The 19,113-nt window shown below is 40.2% G+C and overlaps 1 protein-coding gene across 2 annotated transcripts in view; it reads left to right on the top strand.

Moving 5' to 3' along the window:
• Positions 1 to 19,113, top strand: part of ALK (ALK receptor tyrosine kinase) — a 306,482-nt gene that overhangs the window by 64,932 nt on the left and 222,437 nt on the right. For both annotated transcript variants that reach the window (XM_085575795.1, XM_085575794.1), the window contains exon 2: positions 16,896 to 17,015. In XM_085575795.1, coding sequence (XP_085431921.1) covers positions 16,896 to 17,015 — 120 coding nt within the window. The remainder of the gene's footprint in view (positions 1 to 16,895; positions 17,016 to 19,113) is intronic.

Genomic DNA, 19,113 nt, shown 5'->3' with positions numbered 1-19,113 from the left:
TTCAAAGAAGGACCAAGAAGTTGTCTTTGAAACATTATAGTTTTTATACAAAAGTACTAGGTACTACACAAAACATTCGGAATGTTTCCAAAATGCTTAGAAGGTGAGTTTCTGGTGAAAAATAAGAGCAAATCATGCCTTTTAGCTCCGGACTTTGATGTGGAATGTGTACAAGCATGAGCAGGTCACTTAAATGGACTATCTACTGCTCCATCTGCAAAATGAAACTATTGAGTGCATCAAACTACCCAGGGAAGCCAGAAAATATATCTGTAGGCAAAATGTTTGGTGCTGACCTGCTGGGATTTATGCAAGCTGAATTTTCTTCTGTGCTTTCACTGATAGAAAGCATTTCTGCCAAGCCATCAGAAGCCATAATTTTCTTAAATGAAAACTCATCAGTTCTCTAAGAGATCTTGAAAATGTGCTGTGGCTCACAACTAGTATTTTCACATAGACTCTTAGAGCAATTCAGGTTGTAAGGGAACATGGAAGGTCTCTATTCCAGCTTCCTGCTTAAAACAGGGCCAGCAGTGAATTTCAGCAGCGCTGCTGCCCAGCTGGGTAGTGCCCAGCCTGTACCACTCCAATGTGGGGCTTCACATTTGTCCCAGCTGGATAGCACAAAAATTCCCACTGGAATTACAAAATTCCCAGAATTCCCATTTCCCTAGCCTGGCCTTGTCCCTTTGGATAGCAGCCCTGCCCTTTGGCACACCAGCTGCTCTCCTTGGTTCACTGTCATCCACATTCTTGATTTTGAAACAAAACTTATTTTAAATTGAAAAGTAAACCTAAGCACCAAGGACTTCTATTCATCCTTCCATGTAATTCCACTCACTTTGGTGAATTTAACAAGATTTCAGATATGTTTTGCAAGGAGAGTTTTCCTTGTTTAAGGAAATTGATTGGCCTGCAAACCTCTTCTGTCTTTACATTCAGAGTAAACTTATCTAGCTCAATTAGCTCATGTATTCCTGGAGTTCAAAACTTTCTTCAAATGCCAACAGAAAAGTAGAAAAATAGCACATTTCTCCCTACCCACTGCAATTTCAGTTCGAAGTTTGTAAAAAAAAAATTAGACAAGTCTGGAAAAATCAATACATTGACAGAGGAAACTTTGTTTCTCTGACTCTGCCAGAGGATGTTATTAGGTTGTATCCCACTTGGTTAGGGTTTTTGCTAGTTCTGTATTGCCTGGAGCTTAGCCAGTGCTAAGAGAGTGGTAGAGAAAATTCTTTAACCACACAGAGGATTTTCTTGTATTTCTTCAGTAAAGGATATTCCTGATGTTTAGCCAGTGCAGGGGAGCTTTACATACGAGCACAGTTTTTGGCTTTTGAGCCCACAATAGCTGTGGATTGTGCTGACTTTTGCTTCCACTTCCAACCAACCATGCAGGCAGGTGTTGAAGGATATTTAGCTATTACTGCAGGACTGGAGCATGCTAAAGTTGTGAATGCCAAAGCACCCTGATGAACTCCCTAAATGAATGTCATTCTCTACCAATCTTAAAATTCTATTCTACTCTGGAGAATGACTACTCAAAAAAGATCCTAATTTAATCAATAGAGTAACTCCCCGTGTACATTCAGACACATATAAAATCTGTTAGAGACAACATGATGGCTTTTATTGCTTTTTACTTCTATTAGCATTGCAGAAGCAATTCTCCTTTGAGGAAGTTGGAATCTCCACTTTCCTGTATTATGTCCCCTGAAAACAATAGCTGGCACAGCACAGAGGCTCTCAGCACCTGAGTGCTGTCAACAATGGTGCTGTTAACCCAGCTTCTGGGGAGTAACCTACCCTGACCACTGAAAGCACTGGGACTGCACCATTTTTACTGAGACCATTATTTTAGTTTACAGAGGGGTTGCATGGACAGAATGTCTCAATTCTGACCCCAGGATGTCTTTGAAGGTTAGGAAATGATTGTATTCTTCATTGTCCATCTGAGTACTGTTCCTGCATTAATATGAATCTCCATTATAATATTTTTACACAGCTGACTCCTGTGTGATAGAATTATATTAAAAGCTGGGGGGGATCTCATTCAATTTAGGTAAGGAAGCAATCATTTGAATACTGACCTCCAACACCTGCGAAACTGGGTGGAAAAAATAGAACCTGTGTGCCTGCAGTATTCTGATCTGTTTCTGTGGCTGGTAAGAATACAGCTTGAGTCTGTATTACTGGAAAAGTAAAAGGAGATTTAAAAAGAAGAAAAAGGGCCATATTATCTTAAAAAATTACAAAGAAATTCTCAGCAATCTCACCTCTTACATCCCATATCAGTTCTGATTTTGCTATGTCAAGTTTTTAAAAAAAAAAAAAAAACAGACTTAAAAGTAGCAGTTTGAATGTTGATTACAGCAGCGATTGACCTGTCAGTGGTGATAGGTCTGCTATAAATCCTTTTCAGACTACAACAGGATTGGCACCATACACTACAGTTACTGAATATCAGGTGATACAAATCCCTCCCAGCCAGGATTCCAGGCTGGATTTTGATACTGCACACCTTAACATCCAGGAGAGTTTGGCTCAGATTCACTTTTAGTGGATGCAGTGTAGGAAGCTTCCAGCTCCAGCTGATGATGATGGAAATGCAGGTTGGGTACTGCTGTAGACACAGAGACAGTTCCCTGAGAAAGCAGGACAGGCTGCATTTCAGAACAGGGAACAGAGAGGAAGGAAGGAAAGCTCTTGATGTTCCCACATACAGCCCAAGATGTGATGGTCAGAAAGCAGAACTACTAGCAGATTAAAACCTAGAGCCACGAAAGTGAATTTGCAGCTCAGGCAGTCTGTACAAGAAGATAATGATGTTAATTCCTGTGAGTAGTGAGCTGGATTCTGATCAGCCCTGTGTAAGCAGGTGTGCTCCAGAGATAGTGAGGAGCAAAAAACCAGGTTAATTACTATTTTTAGCAATGTAATAAGGACAGACTGGACAAGTTAGCACTATATCCCTGATAAATATTAGATTGTAGGTTCTCAGGGAGCACAAAGATCTGAGATGGTGACTACTAATAGAAAACTCTACAGGAGCTGAAGAGAGGCAGGTTTCATCCACAGAAGAACATACTCAGCTCCTCACTGCGAGAATCGGTCTGATCTTATACCCTGCCATCTGTTCAGTGGCCTTCAGGTGCCCCAGAGCAATACTTGCCCTGGTGAGAGGCTCCTGGCTGTAAAACACCAGGGAAGACCTCCCCTCAGATCCAGTGCTACCTCTGGTACTCACTCCCAGAGCCAAGAAAGCAGATACCTCTCCTACACCTCAGCTCAGTCATGGGTCAGGAGCAAGATATAGGGGAAAAAAAAAAAGAAAATTAAAAAAAAAAAAAAGAGGGCAGAGGGGCAGAGAGAGAGAGCCTGTTCCTCCTACTTTCCTCAAATAAATAAGGCAAAACTGATGCATATAATATACCAAATTCCTGAAGACTGCTTCTAGCCACCCAGCAGATTGGCTGTAGGACATCCTACATGAGCAGGAAGACATAAAGGCTTAGGGATATTTCAGGGGGTGACAGATATGCACTGAGGAGAACCTGGATGAGAGGCCTCAGTATTAAAATATGTGGAGTAAGTGTCCTCAAGACAACAAGACCCTGACCACCAATTGAATTAGAGTTGTGGCCAGGCAGTGCAGTTAGTGAGCTGGTGGTAAAAATCCCCTTACTATTCTCTGTTCTTTCATGTCTTTTGGTCACCTCTGTATAATTCAGAAGCTATTAAGAGTAATTAATATCCTCACTCTGCACATTGCAATGCATCTGAAGGATGTTGATGTCTTTCTCTATTACCTATTTGTTTTCACAGATTTAAGACCCCTGCTGAAATAGGGTCTTTCCTAAGATCAAGTTAACATGGGAGAAAAGCATGCTCCCAGGTTTTCTTTTTGCCTGGATTTCTTTTAGTAAATGTGAAAGAAAGAAAGCTGCTTATCTCCACAAAGTACTTGTATGCTCAGAGAGAAATAAATACAGCTTTGGCTGTAACACATCATCTGAGTGGGCTGAGTCTGAGGTGCCTTTGCCATGTGCAGTTCAGGGCAGTCTCTGTTCGTGTCTAGAGCCCACACAGTCACCTCCACAGCTCACAGATTAGTGGGGGGAGGATGCTCTGAGACAGTGTTGTGGCACACAGCAAATCTTTTAAGGCAGGATAACTCTCTCCAACAGAATTTAATAACAAGTTACTTAGTACAAGTGTTTTATTCCTCATGTAATTTTATAGTTTCCCAGAATGTCTCAAGCTGTGGTCCTGGCTAATGCATAATCAGCTCAAGAGCAAGCTCTGGAGGGCTGAGTGCTAAGGTGATACTGGCTCCTGTTTATTCCTACTTGCTAAGCTGTATGACAAGAACCTTCATAATGCCCCAGATCCTCACCTGATGGTTTCTTCCTGCCATTGCCAGAGGGATGTTAGGCAGGCCTGGGAAGAAATTTGGAAAACCGTTTCAAAAGACATCTAATTTGAAACCAGTAATTATGAAAGCCTGAATGTTCTTACGTCCCTGATGGGATTCAAACTTGCAGAGAGGCTCTCTGCAGCTCCGCAGTGCCAGTTCAGCTGAATGCCCTCAGTGATGGATCAGCTGCTTGCGCTGCAAGGCAGCAAAGGTGGGACTGTGACTGCAGGCGTGGGCAGCTTGTGAACAGAAAGGCCAGTATTTTTTTGCAAAGGAAAGGAGAACATGTGTTTTCCATCCTGAAACTGCCTGACAGTGTTTTTAGAGCAGGGTATGGATATAAGGAGCAGTTCATCATTCTGGTGGGGATTCAGCCTGTTGTAATTCCCACAGTGTGTAGTGCTGCCTCTGACACACAGCTCCCTCTCTGTCAAAAAAAAATAAATATCTGCCTGAAGTTTGTTGCCAATTGAGATTTTTAAAAATTTTAATTTCTTATGGGTTTGCCATAGCTGTGCTCATTCTGTTTTGCTCTTTACTAAATCTTCTAAAAGACCTCGTTGACTCTCCATAAGTGTTTTTCTGAGTGGCTTTTCCAGTTCAAGGTCCCTATCAGGGGACTGTCAGAGAGATGCTCTGGCAGCAGAATAGCAAACTCTTACCATGTCAAATGCATAAGAATTAGAATTGCTTAAGTTGTTTTCTAGTGGCAGATTTTCCATCAAGAAATATCATTTTGAAAACTAGACTTCCTATGGGAATATGTCAATTTACACAAAATGCCAAGGTCTTTTTCAGTCTGAGAGAAAATAAAAATGAAGTATTTTGGCCTTATTATGATGCAGCAGTGCTATAATTTACTTCATTTGCAACTATACTATGGTATATTTTACTGTAAAATTGACATGGAAACACTTTAATTTTAATTCGTTTACACAGAAGCATTTGCTCCCCAGCTGTTTTCCTATATAAGATTTTATTTTGAGGAAACTTCAGTTTTATTCAGGTTCATTCCAAAACATGGATTGGAAACAGAAAGAAATCATGGAGTTCCCTGCAAAGCAGAAATTTGTAATGTTGTTCAGATCCAGCACCTACCACAGGCATTTGAAAGACCAACTGGTGCATGAGTGGAGTACCACACAAAGCAAACAAACAGAACACCCCAGGGGCTGAAATCTGTTCCCAGTAAATATTTGAGTAATTTCAAAGTATTCATCAACTGCATTCTGCCCATGAACTATTTGCAAACAGCCAAAAAGTGCCAGATTTCACAAGCAAACTGCTCACTGCAGAGTTTGCCTCTTCACTGTGACAGAGATGTGTGTTACTAAGAAGCCAACTGTGCTTCTTACACAAGCTTTTAACCATAGCCATAGTAAAAGCTGTATGTGTGAGGAGCAGGACAGTAGAGTTTTCGGGAAATTCTATTTTGAAAACCTCGCTTAAATATTTCTTCATAAAAATATTTACTGCCTTTTATTCAAGTATTTCTAAACTTAGTGAGCATCATTACTTCCATTTTAGTAGCAGAATAAAAAAGCAAAAGGAGAAAACTACAAAATTAATCTTAGATCCCATTGTAGATAAGATGAGGTGGGAATGGAATTAACTCTTGAGATCCAGTTCCCAAAACAGTATATATGAGATTATAAATTGGCCTTTATTTTTAATGGGTGTTAATGTGGTGTTCATCACAGGTGTTCATCACTGTATAACTCAAATAAATTCAGATAAGCACTTTCCACAGCAGATGTACAATAGAGTATATACTCTTTCTTTCCTAGATGTTGAAAATGAGGCATAGATTACAAATTGCTTTGCAGCATTTGGGGCTGGCAGTGGAAAAGTGGTGGGAGGCTCACAGTGCTGCCTCAGCCTTTTCAGACCTCCTGTCTCCTCATTTGTCTCTCTTATCATCTCTAAATTCACCTTTAGAGCAACTGCCAAAACTACTTTGATTTCAAGGTGTGCAAGCAGATAAAACATTACACACTCAGAGGCTAAAAAAAAACCCAAAACCAACAAACCCCATCAGGGAGCAGCTCGTGAGAGCAGCTGTTGATGATTCCTCCTTGATCATTGCTTAAGGACCACTATTTGCAAGTGCCTCATCCCAAGATATTTTTTTGGGAAAAGTCATGGGAGGAAGTGTTCCCGAAGAGGTGTCATCTGTCATGACAAGTTGCCTGTTCTGATGACCCTGGTGCTGAGATCACATTATGATGACTGATGAGGCCATCTGTAGCAGTTAACTCAGCCATTTGTAATCATTTCTCTTACAGCCTTTTGGTAATCACTTTGGGAAATTCTTATTTGAACAGTGCAGGTTCTGGAGGAAGAAGAGCAAAGCTATTTCTCCTGTTGCAGGGAAGGATTTAGACAGACATAAACTTGGGGAGAAATGAAAAAGAAAAAATCCATGTAGAGTATCTGCCTGTCTTTGTAGATATTTCTGCATAGCTATTTTGTTTTATTTTTGTGTAGCTCACATCCCCATCCACACACAAGCTCTGTTCCAAATGCTCAGAATTCCCCTTTCACAAGGCAGGGTGAAGTCATTTGACACAGACAGGGCAGGGGACTTCTGGGAAGAAGGAAACAGTAAAAATAGTTCTAAACTCTACTACTGCTTTGCAGTATGAATTTGAGCAGGTCATTTAGTCCCATGGTTTCTTAGTATCCTTACACATAAGACGTATGTAATTTATATGTCCAATTTTTTTCTGTGCAGTTCATGTCTTCTAATTGTTTTACAGCTCCTCATGGGCCAGCTTTTCAGCCCAGCCCACCTCACCAGTTTTTCCCCAAAAGGAAGGCTGTAGCAGCATGTTGTAGGAACATGTAAGAGAGACAGCAGAAAGCTCCTGCTCTGTGTGACAGGCAGATGATGGCAACCTGCCTCCTCTTATTCACCTTGGGCTCTGTCTTGTTGGGTATTTAAACAGTTGTCTTTATACCAGAGGCCAAATAGAAGCCTGAGTAGAACTTCACAGCAGCGTAATTGGTATCAGCAGAGAGAATCTTGGCCATCCTGCCCCATGCACAGGGCAGGGTACCTTGAGCTGGAGCTCCTTCTTTTATGTCCCATAACTGATCTGCTCTGGTGCCATCCAGCAGGGGATGGAGGTGGCTGGTGGCATCAGCTGCTTTACATCACTCACATCTCCTTAGGGAATGCTGAGGGCAGTTAACTGTTAAGATCTTTGGAAAGCAGCTACACAGAGCAAAATTGTGCCAAGGAACCCAAAACATCCTACAGGGCATCTTCAGAGATACTGCTTCTTATTTTAATTCAGCACCTGAAAACCAGAATGACAAGAAATTTCCCTTCAACAATCCTTATTCATAGTCAATTTTGAGATATCTGTGTGAGTGAGGACAGGAGTTTCTGATGCCTCACTCAGATACTTTATGGCCTTCATTTTGGCAGCACTTAGAGAACTTCCTCGAGCAGTACTAAATACCCCACAGTTGTAGTCAGAGATGCTGTCCTTTACCTTAAGCAAAATTAAATGCTGCAGTGAAAACAGACAATATAAGCACATTGGCATTCTTCCCAGTAAAGGGAATATGAACTAGTTTTTATTGTTCCTGCCAAGACAGCTGTGTTTTAGATTGAAATAGTCATCACACCCTTTTTCTATTTCTAGAAATAATGCAGCTTGCCTACCAATAACAAATGTCTTGTATTTTCTCTGGTACCAAAACATCCTGCACTTTTGTTGCAACTCTGCAACACTATAGCTTAACAGAAGTGCCTAATGCAGCAAAAAAAAAAAAAAAAAGGGTTTGGCCATGAAAATGGCAGGAAATTCTTAACTGTCACTTCACAGTTTGTATCTGTTGTACACATGTAGGGCTTCATCTGATTCCTCTGAGCATTCATTTTATGTACTGATATGGTAGGTATAATTTAAATTTTTCTGCTCTTAAAATGCCATCTTTGGATTCAAAGATTTCAGTACTATTCCACGTATTAAAAGTGGACAAGGCCTCTGCAGGTGTAGTGACATTTCCACAGGTGTTCCCTCTGTCTTCATGATACAGATGAGGCAAAGTGTCTGTGGGAAACATCACTTCATGATTTCTGCCTCTATTGTACAGGAAATCTCCAGTTTTTAACCAAAGTTGCCGTATTCTATTTCCTTTGTTTGTGGCCTATTTTAAATGAGAAGGGGTGGGGATATCTGATTAAAAAAAAAATAAAAAAAGACCCTGGATTTGTATTGCTATATGAAGAGCCATTATTGAGCCTTTTGCCAACATTAACTTGCACATGTACTTGTGCAGCAAGCGTAGAATTCCCTTCCTTTCACAGAAGCAATAATGATAATAATAATGATAATAACAAGGAAAAATAAGGCTGACTTATGCCACTGCTGTTGCTTTCTTCCAAATAACCAGTATTTAGTGGCTGCCATTTGCTTCTGGCATTATTGAATGGTTCCAGGCAGCAAAACACAGCCAGCTTGCACCTAAGGTGGGTTTGTGCCAGATACTGTTCTGGACACAGTCCCACACTCTTTGAGGAAGAAGGATGGTGCACAACTTTAAAATGTTTGTTTTTTTTTTTCCCCCACAAATGCAGAGGAACATGTAGCAGTATTATGAGCTACAGGGAATGAGGGTCCCCAGGCAAATCCAGACAATCAGGTGGACCAAAGTAAAGACACTTCCCAAATTAACTCAGTCTGAACTTGGACCTTTAAACTGCAGTGAATAAAAGTTTTGTTTTCTTTTGACATGTAATAAGTGTGTGAAAGTGAGCTGTGCTTCCTCTCTCCCTGCTGTCCAAGCTCAGTGCTGCAGTGCAGTTAAAGAGAGGGTTGTAAACGCTCAGGCCATGTAGGACTGTGGATGGCTTTGACAGAGAATCGAGGCATTTAGATGCTGTCTATGAAAGGAAAAATAAATGTTCTCTAAACTTCATTACAAGTGTCTCCAGAGCCAGAGGTACTGACATGGCATGAAAGTGTGGGAGGAGAAGTGAATTACAGCCTTTTTCATCCTGATCAAAGTCTTTAAAAGGTGATGCAGGCTGCCTGCTCTGAGGGTGAAAGCCTTTCTGCAGATCAAAGATTCAGATCTGCAAAACCTTCAAATTAAAATAATTTAAATGTTTGGGGAATTTTTGCATGTGTTTTTGTCCACTGACAAGAAATACGGAGATGAAAATAAGTGAGCACTGAATGCCACAGCTTAAAGCATGAGACACAGATTTAAAATGCAGATGTTGAAAAAAATATGAGCTTGTATTAAAATTTACAGAGACTGTGGGCCACTGAATATCTAAATATCTGCAATTGTGTTAAAGTGATAACTGTTTAGTGGTGTAAGTTTGTGTGTGTACTCTGATTTAGAATGCAGTCAACGTAGCACCAAAAAAAAAAGGCTTTACGTGTATAAAGAGCAGGGGGTTGTTTCTGGGTTTGTTTCTTTCTACTTTACTTCCACTATTTAAAATTATATAGGAAGTGTGGAGATTTGATGAGATTCCAACTGGGTGTCTGTGCACCTATGCAGAAACCCAGGGTGAAGGCATTAAATGGTTTGAAGTCAATGTGTGTAATGAATTATTAAAACACTGTCAAAACAACTATTTCTTTTGCTTGAAAGTCTGGCCACGGTGGTTCTAGAGGTTACATTAGCTGGGTACTGAGCAGGGGAAAGTACAGAGGGGTAAGACAACACATGCAGAGAGATGAACATTGGCATCAGGACCCCAGGTCTTGAAAATGAGAACCATCCTGGTATAGCAGATAATCCAGCACAGTGATCATTTTGGTATGGTGGTTGTATGTATATATATATATATATATATATATATATATATATATATATATATATGTATGTATGTATGTATGTATATAAAATACTCAGACTGATGAGCAACTGCTCAAAAATCCTTTGGATGAAGAACATTTAAAGGAGGGGGCCAGTGCAGCAGGTTCCCCATGACCAGGAATGGAGGCACTCTCTAATGTTGACACACATACCAGACATCAATTCTGTCTCTCAGTTGTTTTTTTGGAAGTTTTTCTGAGCTACAGCAATTCAAATACACCAGATGACAGTGGAAGGGTCACTTTATTTCCACAGAAAAAAATTCAGATATCTGCAACCTGAAGTACTTTCAGTGTGCCTGAGTAGAATGGTTACCAATTCTGCAGATTTCTACCTGGCATTTTTCTACTGTTGGCAGTGTCTAGAGGTCTGTCTGTGCTGCAGGAAACAGCTAAATGTAATACCTTTTGGTTTTCACTGCATATCTGGTCAATAATTCAGATGTATTTGTTATCAGTTCAAAGACAAGGCAAGTATTGCCCTGTGTTGAAATACCACAACCCTACAAAATCACAACCCCAGTACTCCTTTTCCAGTTGTGGCCCTAAAATGTCTAAAAGCTGATACAAAGAACGAGCATCCAAAATTCAGAAGATGTGTTTGCACATGGAGCTTTGCTGCTGCAGGGCTTTCCCCCCTAGTTTAGCTGAGCTGCAGGCTAGGCAAGCCAGGGAAGCGCAGCCCTTGACGCAGTCCTGCCAGCAGCCTCAGCTTTCGAGGCTCTGAAACCAGAGTTAAGAGCAGTTCAATCACTAACACTCAATCCTTTGTTTTCTCTGCATTGCCCACAGAGGTGCTTAATTGTGCTGTACAAGATCATTACAGCAAAGCTCAGCCTGCAGTTGGATTTTTTAAAGGTTTCTTGTGCACACACAGATGAGTAACAACGTTAAGCCATTGCTAGCCTGGTCTGTAATTGATAAAGAGCCCTGAGCTCTTTATCAGTGAAGCATGGCTGTATTGTGGCGTCTTACTGGGCAGCTGCAGAGCACCTGAAATGCAGCAGTATACTCTAGATGGCAGTACATTTTTAAACTGTGTTAGTTATTATAAGCTTGGTCATCTTAATTGGTTTAACACTCCTTGTATGGAACTTGTGGATTATTTCTTCTCCTGTAATGGGCAGCAGCACATTATACCTAGTTAACAGTTCCCTACTGCAATGTCTTGATCAAATTGCAATTTGGGTGTTTTGTGTTCCTCTCTGTCCACATCCAAGGGTTCCACTGATGAGGCCATATCTCCCAGACTTAGCTCATTCTCTCCTTGCATCAATAAATGTTTATGGGTCATGTTTGGCAGAGGAATTGCCTTGTCATTAGAAAAAGAATGGATCTGTGAAGTACCTACTTGGTGATTAATCAGTTATGATACATTTGGGGTTTTTCAATAAAAAAGTTAATATTCCAGTTGAAAAGGAGGTGGGAAAAAGTACATGGCTAACAGAAAGGGTTTAAAAGAAAATTTTAAATGAGGTTTACAGAGGAAAAAAAAATAGTCAGGGTCAGAAGGATAACCCAGCGGTTGAGTTAATGCAGTGTTGTTGGAGACACATGCTTTATGTACAGGAAGTGTGTGCTATTCCCAAATTTACTCATCAAGCACCTGCCAGTCAGCATTGTTGATCCCTCCTGTGCCTCATGCAGACTGAATTCACTATCCACAGGTCTGCTACAGCCCACTAAATGCAAATTCCCTCTCTGTAGCAATCCAGCACAGTTTTTGTGAGACACATGCTATAGTTTATTTGCACTCATCAGGCTTTCAGTATGATATAAAATCATTGTAACGTAATGCATTATTAAATATATTTTCCAGCTGAAAAAGATAAACTTGACAGATTGTCAGTGAACATTTTCATACTGTAGAAAAGGTTAGTGAAAAAAACCCCTGGAGTACATCCACCTATTACTGTAAAAAAGCTCAGCAACTACTCAGAGCAAGAAGCTGTATGCAAAGAGCTTGCCCTCTGCCTTTGTTCTCCATCAGGACCATAAACAGAATTTGAATTTTGCTGCTAAATTTCATTTAGACAATGATTTGTGTGAGCATGGTTGAGTATATGGATTATTCACAAAGCATTTACTTGGGTTGTTTGTTGAGTTTGGTGTTGCTTGGTCACCTTGATATAATGTGGTTTTTGTACTTTCATAGGTGACTGAGTATGTTTGTAGATGGGAAGAGGGGAAAAATGAAAGCTTCTAAGTGGTGTGAGTACTGTTAGTGTGATTGTGAGGATCAATTGCGAATTTGAGAGGGAATTCTCAGGAGAATTTTTCTAGTCAGGGATGGCAGGATACCCTCAAAAAAAAAAAAACCAAAAAAAAAAAAAAAAAACCAAAAAAAACCAAGAACTTCTGTGGAGCTAGGAGCTCAGCAATCCTTTATCAAGGCCTCTGGGTTTTACACTTCCAGCTGAACAGAGGCAAGCCCAAACATCCTGCTGGTCACAGCCAGCCAAGTCTTACTAAAGGCAGAGTCCTGAGAGATCTTTTGCAAGATCAAGGTGTTTGGCTTTAAGATCCTGCAGTGTTGGATCTGCCTCTTCCCAAGAATGCCTTTGGCTTGCCTCTGGTTTATAGGAGAAGTCTGCAGAGGTTTCCTTACCTGGGGCAGTCAGTTCTCTTTAAGATTTTTTGTTTTCATCAAATGAAGTTTCCTTGGTTCTGAGTAGTTTAGTCCTTCTTAATAGTGGAAAGATAACTGCATATTATCCCTTCTGTAGAAAATTGCTACCTTTTACTTAGAACCAGAATAACCTTTTCTGAAATGTCAGGCTTTCCCAGAGACTGGAAAATCCAGATTTTAATGTCGTAATATCTTTTCTGTGGAAAATCGCTACCTTTTTCTTAGAACTGGAATAACCTTTTCTGAAATGTCAGGCTTTCCCAGAGATTGGAAAGTCCAGATCGTAATGGTGGCTGTTTCCAAACATGCTATTGTAATAATTACCAGGCACTACTCTATTGATGGCTGTTATAAATTAGAGCCACAAATACTACTAATGTTGACTTTTGATTTCCACTCAAGCAAACATAAGGGGTTTTGAGATTTTTTTTTTAGATGTAGATGTAGCTGAAAGTACATGTTGATAGCAGTTATTATCTTACACATCTGGTGCAACTCTGAAATCTGGAGGACAGGTACATGCTGGTTTGTCACCTCAGATTTAACACTGAGAAATTGCAAATAATACAGCTCAGCACTGTGAGAGAGCTGAGTAATCAAGCAATATCCAAAGGGATCAATAGACAATCTTTGGTTATGTGGCGAAGCAATTTTGGTTAAAGAAATCTTGAGTGTTTTGGTTAAAGAAAGCTTGAGGGTAAAAATTAATTTACATTTCTGCACTATAGAAAACTACATATGTTATTTGCTGAGGATATTCCTTCTTCCAGAGAAGACAAAAAAGGGAGGAAATCCTGTTTGGTAGAAAGCTTTTCTCATTTCATTTCTATGTAAACATCAAGGGTTGCTCTATTAAAGAGGTATTTTTCATTAAAATAATACATAAATATTGTATTTACATAAATATTGTAGCCTTAAGGCTACAAATGAACCATCAGCACACATGAACCATTTTCTATTTTTTTTTTTTTTCCCTGAAATGCCTGGTGAACTGACTGAATTTTACATCCCCTAAGGAGATACCTTTGCACAAGTTTAAAAAACAGAAATGTCAAATGTTCTCTACAGGTGCATGTTTCTTTCTGCGATGGAGCACCTAGGGCTAGGATTTGGTCCTGGGTATGTCTTCAGGTAGGAATATAAAAGAAACCTCTCTTGTACCTCAGCATATGTCTGGCTACTAAAAATGGAGTTGTCAGCTTCCAGTTGCCAATCCATTAATTTTTTTTAAAGGTTAGGGTTACTTTTGATAAGCTACAGAGTACCCTGATACAAACAACTCGAATTGAGGTTAGCATATCTTAAAACAAGGAGACACATTTTCTCTGTGCCTTTTGGCTTAAATTGAATTATTCTGGAGAGAGAAAAACCCCTTTATTTTGTAAAAGGGCTAGAGTGTGGTCTATATTTGCATTGCCCTTGCTGCACAAGAAGCATTTATTTAGCTGAAATGGTCTCCTGTTATTATCTTTCTCAATGTAAAACGCCCTGAAGGTGGAAGAGGAAAGGTCTCTCCTTTTTCTAGCCTAAAGCTGATGCTTAAATCAAATCATTCCTCACTGTGAAGAGTGGCCTCTTGGCTATACAAAAACCTTTTACCCAGCATCTTTCACTGAAGATAACTTAATTGGGAAAGATTCATAACTTCTGATACAATCTTCTTGTCTTCAAGTTCAGACCAATAGCCCAAACAAATAATTTGAGATGAAGTTCCAAAATTAACCCCAAAGAATATGGGATAAAATAGTTCTAAGGTTAAAATGAATTGGACTGAATCCATTCCATCCTTTAAAAATAGAGGAAAAACTTTCAATTTTTTGTATTATCTCTTATTGACCTCTTGCTGCTGAGGGGAGGTTCAGGTGCCTAGACTGCCTTGTCTTCCCTGCTGAGATGTTCAGTCTTATTTTTTAATCTCAATTCACTACATTTATTGGTTCCAGAGGGAACATTTCCACTTAGCAGAGGATGAAGATAGGCAGGATTTCTGAAGAATGCAATATGGAAAGGTATTTTTTGGAATGTGAGGAGTGCCAGGGACTTTGGAGTACTGCAGCTGATTGCTGTGGTGCTGATCCTGTGGTAGTGATTCCCAGGCACGGGTGGTCAGGGTAGTTGAAGAGATTTAATTTTAAATTCTGTGACTGAAGCATAAGGGAGAGAAATGCACCTCAGTGACTTTCTCTCAGATTATTTTGCCATGAGAGCAAGAGGTGGGAAGCAGGTCAATTTTAAAGGTTTTTGTGAAGTTTTTAAAGATTTACAGCACAAGGTCTTGGCTCTCTGGTAGCCCTAATGAGTGATGTCTGCATGCAGTTGGGTCTGTTTGGGGTAAAGGAGCCCCAGAGTTCTTGTCTGGGGGAGCTCTCTGATCTGGGATCAGGATATTAAATTATTCCCTCTTTTGGAGAGTCACTGGGTAGAGATGTTATATAACAGGGATATTGATATTGGTCAGACATCTCACATGAGGCAAAACACACATGGCTTTGAAAACCAGCTTATTTCAGGGGCTCGTTTTTTATTAATATGCTTCTTTATTACTTTATAGTAGCATCAAAGCGAAGCACATTTGTAGGGGGAAAAATCTGCTTTTAGCAGCTATTATAACTGCTGTAATAAAACCTGACATTATTTTCCACAGCCAGCTTTACCAGGGACTACTGGAAGATGTGCCTTGATGCTAGGGAGGAAAAGCCAATATAAAGATTATTCCATGTTACCTATCACTTCACCAATGACAGCTGCAGGCAGGACAGGTTTACTGCCTCCCTTCACAAATCTCTGGGCCAATCTTCTGTGTAGCCACATTCTAGACAACAATAGGGGGTGTTTAGTTATGGTACTTTAACTTAGCATAGAGACCGGGTTTAATTGAGCCATTAGGGATATTAATTTTCTGCCACTCAGGAATGTCTTAAAGTGTGAAGTTCATTTTTATCTTGCAGATTATTGCTCTAAGCAAGGAGTAAGAGTTACAGCTCTTACATAAGAGTGGTTATTTTTCTCTTGGTTGTGCTATAGTTACTCGGTTACAAGAGTGTGCTAAAAATGAGACTGCACTGAGAACAAGATAGGGCACAACTAACACCTGGAATTTAAGCTTCTGACAAGTCCCTCTGAACTTTTCCAGTTTTTCTTTGGTGGAAGTGGGAAGTAAAATTTTTTACTAAATCAAAGTAGTGTTTTCCCCAAGACTTCAGCCATTTACTTTGTTTACTGTTATTCTCTTAAATATGCCCTATTTTATGGCTTCTGTAGAGAAATCAGAAATCCGTAGGTTTGGGGGTTTTTTTTCCATCAAGCAAATCTTCCAAACACAAGTTTTTCCTCCTTGTATTCCTACACATTTAAATCCTACCTTTCTTCTGAGGATCTCAAAAAATGACATCAATGACCTGATATCTTCAGAAAACCCAACTTAAACATTCATAGGGAAAATTTGTACTTTCAAAGCTTGCAGAATTCCACTTGGCTCATTGATCTTGTGTGTTATTTCAGACACTGTTTCTCTTTATACCTCTAATGTTATCATGGACTTGCATAGTCAGTGCAGGTTTGTACAGAACTTGCCTGTAGTATTTGGATCACAAAATAAAATCTTTGAGATGCATTGGGTTGTTGAAGACAAGTTGGGTACATGTTTGCATGTTCCATGCACAAGATCTCCTTATGCTAGCAGAATTTAAGAAAAAAAAAAAAACAAAAACAAATTGGGGGACTGAAAGGTCAAAGAGAGCTTAGAATCAGTGTGAGATGAAACTTGACAAATTTTCGAGATGATTTTGCTCTGTAAAACAATGACTGTCCTGTGTCCCTCTGCATGCACACATCAGGCAGGAAGAACCAACCAAGAAGTAGTTGAAAATTGGTGCTTATTGCATATGGTCAATAAAAAGCTGCTTAAGTTCTTTGCATGTGACGTGTAGCATGCAAACTGTGACATGATACCTAATGGGCTTTTCTTTCTTGGCTTCTTTTTTTTTTTTTTTAATGAAAGGTCCGAGCCCTTTGGATCACACAGCAAGAAGCCCTCATCTTCCTCCCAGCTACTCTGCTTGGAACTTGACCTGGGTCATGAGAGATACATCCCCTTTCTTCTCCCACAGAGGACGACACAGTGAGTAGCATGAATATGTTATCCTCAAGAGGCTGCAACTCCCTGCCTTAGGTTTTGGTGTAATGCTGGAGTAAAGAGACACAAGTCAAATGTTTTGTGCTAAAACATCCCTACTGGCAGCCCCTGAGGGCACTAGTAAGCCTCAGTGCCCCTTACCAGCTGCCCCTGGGACTTCCCCCCTCAACCTTGCCCAAAGGCTCAGGAGTCCCATTCCAGCCCAGCCTGAGGTCATTGCCAGCTTTATGGAGGTGCCTGGTGACCTGGGCTGCCCCAGCCTGCCCTGCTCCCTCCAAAACAAGGGCCCAGACTATAATATTTGAGTGGTATATTGAAATTCTCCAATATTACAAAGAGAGGAGCTGTGTACTGAACGTTTTGCTTCTCATCTCCTTTTCCAACACCCATCCCTTCCAAAATCTGAGCATGTTTTCATCTGTTCTCTGGTATGACCTATCCATGGCCATCCCACTGTGAAGTACGATGGCCACAGTTAGGACTGGACTGCATGAGGCAAAATCTAACGTGCAATCCAGAAAGTGACTGCAGTAGAATATATCTACTATATATCTACTACCAGTCTCTATGCAGGGAGATAAGGTGCTGAGAGGCTAATAAGATTTACTCACCCCAAGCCTGTAATTATCTGCTTGAGGGAAAAGTTTGACCTACCTATATGAAGGAGCCCCATATTTCTTCAAATTTATGTTGCAGCCTTTTATGTGTGCAATATATATTCTTTCCAGTGGCATACAATATCTGCTCCTAGCTGTTGTATCTGCTTGAGTGATGAGGACACACCAATTTCATTTTGGAAGCAACAGTAGTACAATCTTTTTTTCCCTTACTTGGTTTCTCAGAAGTTGCAAGAATGATTTTTAATTTATCCTTTATTACTTCTTCCTAAACTCTTTCAGTTTCTCAGTAATACTATTCTAAGGGAAGGCTTTGTTCTTAAAAGCTAAGAGCTCTGATTCCATCTGACAGCATCACATGGAGATAAATGTACTCCATCTCAGCAGAAATGATTTATGATGATTTTAGCTGATTGTACGAGACCAAATCCTACCATATTCCACCCATCTGTTTTGCAAGGAAAGGCAGGAATTTGATGAAGTATTACACAAAATACAGTATTCACTCAGGACAAGTCTAAAATGTTTTCTCCCTCAGGTGTAATTTAGGACATGCACCTTGAAATTTCTGGAGAATCTTGAAGAGAGGCAGGAATAATTTTCTCTTTCTAGCTTTGCAATTTAACATTTACAAAAATTTAAATTAAAGGGTATTAGCCTTTATTTTAATTGAATTAAATTTCATTAAAGGGTAGTAGCCCTGGAAGGCACACATTTCAGGTGGAACATCACTGTGCAGACACTTCCTGCCACTTGAGCTTTGCAGCCCACAGAGGACTGGTGTGTGTATGTGCAGCAGAGCCCATAGTCATAGCCCAAGACTAAGATGACACTTCTTAAAACTTCTATGCCTCTGCATACCTTCAGCTTATAGCCACTGGCATGTTAATTAGTAGACTTCCCAGGGAGCTGCATTTCTGTTCAGAGCTGCTCTGTCCATGATGGGGTGGACAGTTCCTTTCAGCAGCTGATTACTGACCCTGGGTCTACATGGCTTTGTGAAGATCATGCAGGGACTCAGCAGGGTGAGGAAGAAGACAAAGTTGGACCATCCAAGCTCTAGGTGAGTACTCCTGTCCCAGGACCCAGCCTTCTGATTAGTGGTTAATCGAAAATCACACCATAAATCATAAACAGAAGTAAAACCCAGCAGCCTTTTATTACTAGAGTGATTTCTTTTTCTGTCAGCTTTCCTTACTGCTCCCAGTGTGACTGATTACAGAGTGCCCAATAACTTCTATCAAAGCTTTGTTTGCCTGATCATCTGATGGGACCCATCTAATTAACTGGCTGACATTGCTGGGGTGGGGCAATATTAGTTGTCTTAATTACACTTCCTCTGTGTTCTGCTGTTGGAGAAATCTCTGATTGAAAGAGTGAATAAATTGATACGTGGTGTCCTTCTTCCTCTGTCTAACTAAGTTCTCTTCTCTTTTGCTCAGAATTAAAGACTCTGACAGATTCCC

This window comes from Lonchura striata, chromosome 3, assembly GCF_050655825.1.
Source record: "Lonchura striata isolate lonStrDom1 chromosome 3, ASM5065582v1, whole genome shotgun sequence".
Classification (NCBI taxonomy): Eukaryota; Metazoa; Chordata; class Aves; order Passeriformes; family Estrildidae; genus Lonchura; species Lonchura striata.
The sequence above is the reverse complement of the archived record's forward strand: the minus strand, read 5'-3'. Positions and strand labels throughout refer to the sequence as shown.